Below are 2,710 nucleotides of genomic sequence, written 5' to 3' on the forward strand. Positions count from 1 at the left end.
GGGCAGCTCACAGCACAGCGCTAGCTTCTCTCATATGCCCAAGCGGAATCTATAGTCTTTTTGTAACCTTATCTCAGAATTTACAGCCCACACTTTCACTAGAAGAAAGTCACTTAATCCAGCCCACACTCGAGAAGAGAGAATTACACAATGGCATGAATATCAGGCAGCAGTGATCATTGGGTACCTGCCATACCTCGCGATGGAAGACAGAAAAGGATATTAGGAAAATATTTTATAGTATTTAAGAAACTAATTTAAAAAATGTGCTTCTAAATCTAGTAGCTTCTTAGCCTCTTCTTTCTGAATCCTAAATTGCTTCTGAAGTGAAATATAGAGGAGCAGTGCGATATTTGAGAAGAGAGTCCTTGTTTTTTTTGTTGTTGTTTTTTTACCTTCTAATTCTTCTATCTCCATTTTTTCCCTCCTGTTATTTTTTAGTTCATCCCTTTTGGAAAAGCTTGAAATCGAAGAGTCAGATTGCTCCCACGTGAGTGTCTGGGGTGTGGGGGAGGTGAATGCCTTGAAGGGTATAAAGAGGATGCACTGGTGGACTGGAGCCGGGTGTTAACTGGCAAGGTTAGAGGGACTGGGCGTCCCTTGAATCTTGCTTTTTAAAATTTTGATTTTGGTACGTTGTACTTGGAAGTCGAGGCTAAAATAGAAGAAAACTTCTTAACTATGCCAGCCAGGTTGAAATTAACTTAGATTCCTTTCCTGTCTCCTCGTCTCACGCTCCTCATCCCTAATTTCATACCCTTTCCCTTTTCAGTGAGCAGAAAACCTCAGACGACCTGGAACAAGATTCTGCCATCTCTGTGATCCCAAGATGTCAGCTCTTGCCCCAGCAGTGCTGAGTTTTATTCTTAGTCACCAACCAAGGAGTATAGTGGAGGCCAGGGGAGCTCTCCATTCCCTCTCTGAAGAGAAAAACATCTGCCTCTTCCTCTGGACTGGGCTTTAGTGCCATGGACAGTTGGAGACAGCAGCATCTGTCCACTCCGGAGTTGGGTAGCATGACCTTTCAGCTGGCCAACCTTGGCTTCCACGTCGAGTTGTTTTCAAACCCCCACTCTTCCTGCTGGAAGTGGGGTTGCTGGATCTGGGGGTTTTCTTTCCCCACATCTACCTTCACCAGGAGCTGGACTCTTGATTTCCTCAGGACGGACTGGCCGGCACGTTATCGTTATCCCCACCATGGCTCTTTCTCTCTGAAAGAAGACCCCTGTGGCCTTTGTAAAGGTTTTGGGGGGAGTAAGGGTGTTAACCACCTCCCAACCTTTTTTTTTTTCCCCCTTAAAAAAGGGAAGAAAAAAAAATAGCGCACAGCACACAGTTTCCAGCCAGCCAGTTTCAGCTCAGAACTCCACAGTGTCGCAGAGAGGCTGTTCACACGGCTCCCTCAGACGAGCCCTGGTGTTTAAGACACAGAAGTGTGGGGATCGCTCTGCCTGCAGCAGCTCCTCTCCTCTCTCGACGAATTTCTTAAGGCTGCAGGAATGGAGAGAGTGGGACAGCGGGGACTCTTCACCCCTTTTGTGAAGACAGCAGGGCAGCGTGGGTCCAGGAGGCCAGGGGCCGTTCCCGGCAGAACCTGCTCACCGCTGGGCCGTAATGATTATTACCATTTTGCAATTTGAAATGTATTCTGGTGGTTTTTCTAAATATGAAGACTTATCAAATGAATTTTAGATCCTTTTCCAAAGGAGATTTCTTCCTTGCTCTTCTCATTTTTCCAGCAGTGGAGCTGAGGTGCAGAGGGGACAGCTCTGTCTGTTCAACAGGCAGTCTGGTAGCTATGAAGCTGGAGAGCGTCCTCTGAAACTTGTGGGAGCTGCAGATTTTTGCCTAGGAGGCTGGGGCTCCGTAATCCTCCTCCCTGTCTCCAGGAGCTGCAGTCCTCGTCTGATCCTCCTCCTGTCTGGAGAGGAAGGGGCCTGGCATCTCAGGCCGATCGTTCAACTCCCCTGCTCCCCTCCCCCTCCCCACACCTTGATGGTAGGCTAGCTGATACCCCAAGTAACTGTCTATATTAGACACCCCCAGCCAGTTTCTGGCTGCCTGTCTTTGCTGCCATGTTCTTTTTTACAAGAAGGAAAGAAACAATTCCTGCTATTTTTTTTTTTCATAATTTACTATTTATGATGTATTTAAGTGTTTTATTCAGGACAGAGTTCTGTTGGGGGGGATATTCGAGGGAGGCTGGGTCTTAGGGAAGGGAATGGGAATCGACATTTTTATGAAGTGTCACTATTTGCCACTACTTTGTATTGTTCAGAAATGGCAAATGCAATATAAGTGATAAATATCCGGTTTTAATGTATTAAACTTTCATCAGTTATTTAGATCTGTTGCTTCCTGGTTCTTTTTCACATACCATCTGCCCCACCCCCCTACCCTGCCGCCCCGGCTGTTTTGTTCACGGTGCCCTGAACCGATGCTGAGTCCTTTCCCGTTTCCCTTGCTGCAGCTTCAGTGTCATTCACGCTGAGAGAAATGGTTTCATTCTCTTGCAGCTACTCCCTTCATCTTAAAACTCAAGGAAACGCTATGCATGAATATGGAGGGAATTACTGTAGGTCTGTCACCTTGGTTGCAAGCCACTTTAACTGAGGGATTTGGGGATCCAAAGTTCAAAATCTCTTTCAGGTTTCGGAGGAAAGGAACAGTGGGAAAAGCAAGCTTGGGATCGGTTGGCCCTGGGGTTCCC

General features: G+C 46.8%; 1 protein-coding gene across 4 annotated transcripts in view; it reads left to right on the top strand.

Annotated features, from left to right (window-relative positions):
* Positions 1-2,347, top strand: part of PIP5K1A (phosphatidylinositol-4-phosphate 5-kinase type 1 alpha) — a 35,442-nt gene extending 33,095 nt beyond the window's left edge. For all 4 annotated transcript variants that reach the window (XM_011377646.2, XM_011377649.2, XM_011377648.2 and 1 more), the window contains 2 exons: positions 442-490; positions 773-2,347. In XM_011377646.2, the coding sequence (XP_011375948.1) occupies positions 442-490; positions 773-775 (52 nt within the window). In that variant the 3' untranslated portion in view covers positions 776-2,347. The remainder of the gene's footprint in view (positions 1-441; positions 491-772) is intronic.
* Positions 2,348-2,710: the final 363 nt, after the last annotated feature.

This window comes from Pteropus vampyrus, unplaced genomic scaffold, assembly GCF_000151845.1.
Source record: "Pteropus vampyrus isolate Shadow unplaced genomic scaffold, Pvam_2.0 Scaffold319, whole genome shotgun sequence".
Classification (NCBI taxonomy): domain Eukaryota; kingdom Metazoa; phylum Chordata; class Mammalia; order Chiroptera; family Pteropodidae; genus Pteropus; species Pteropus vampyrus.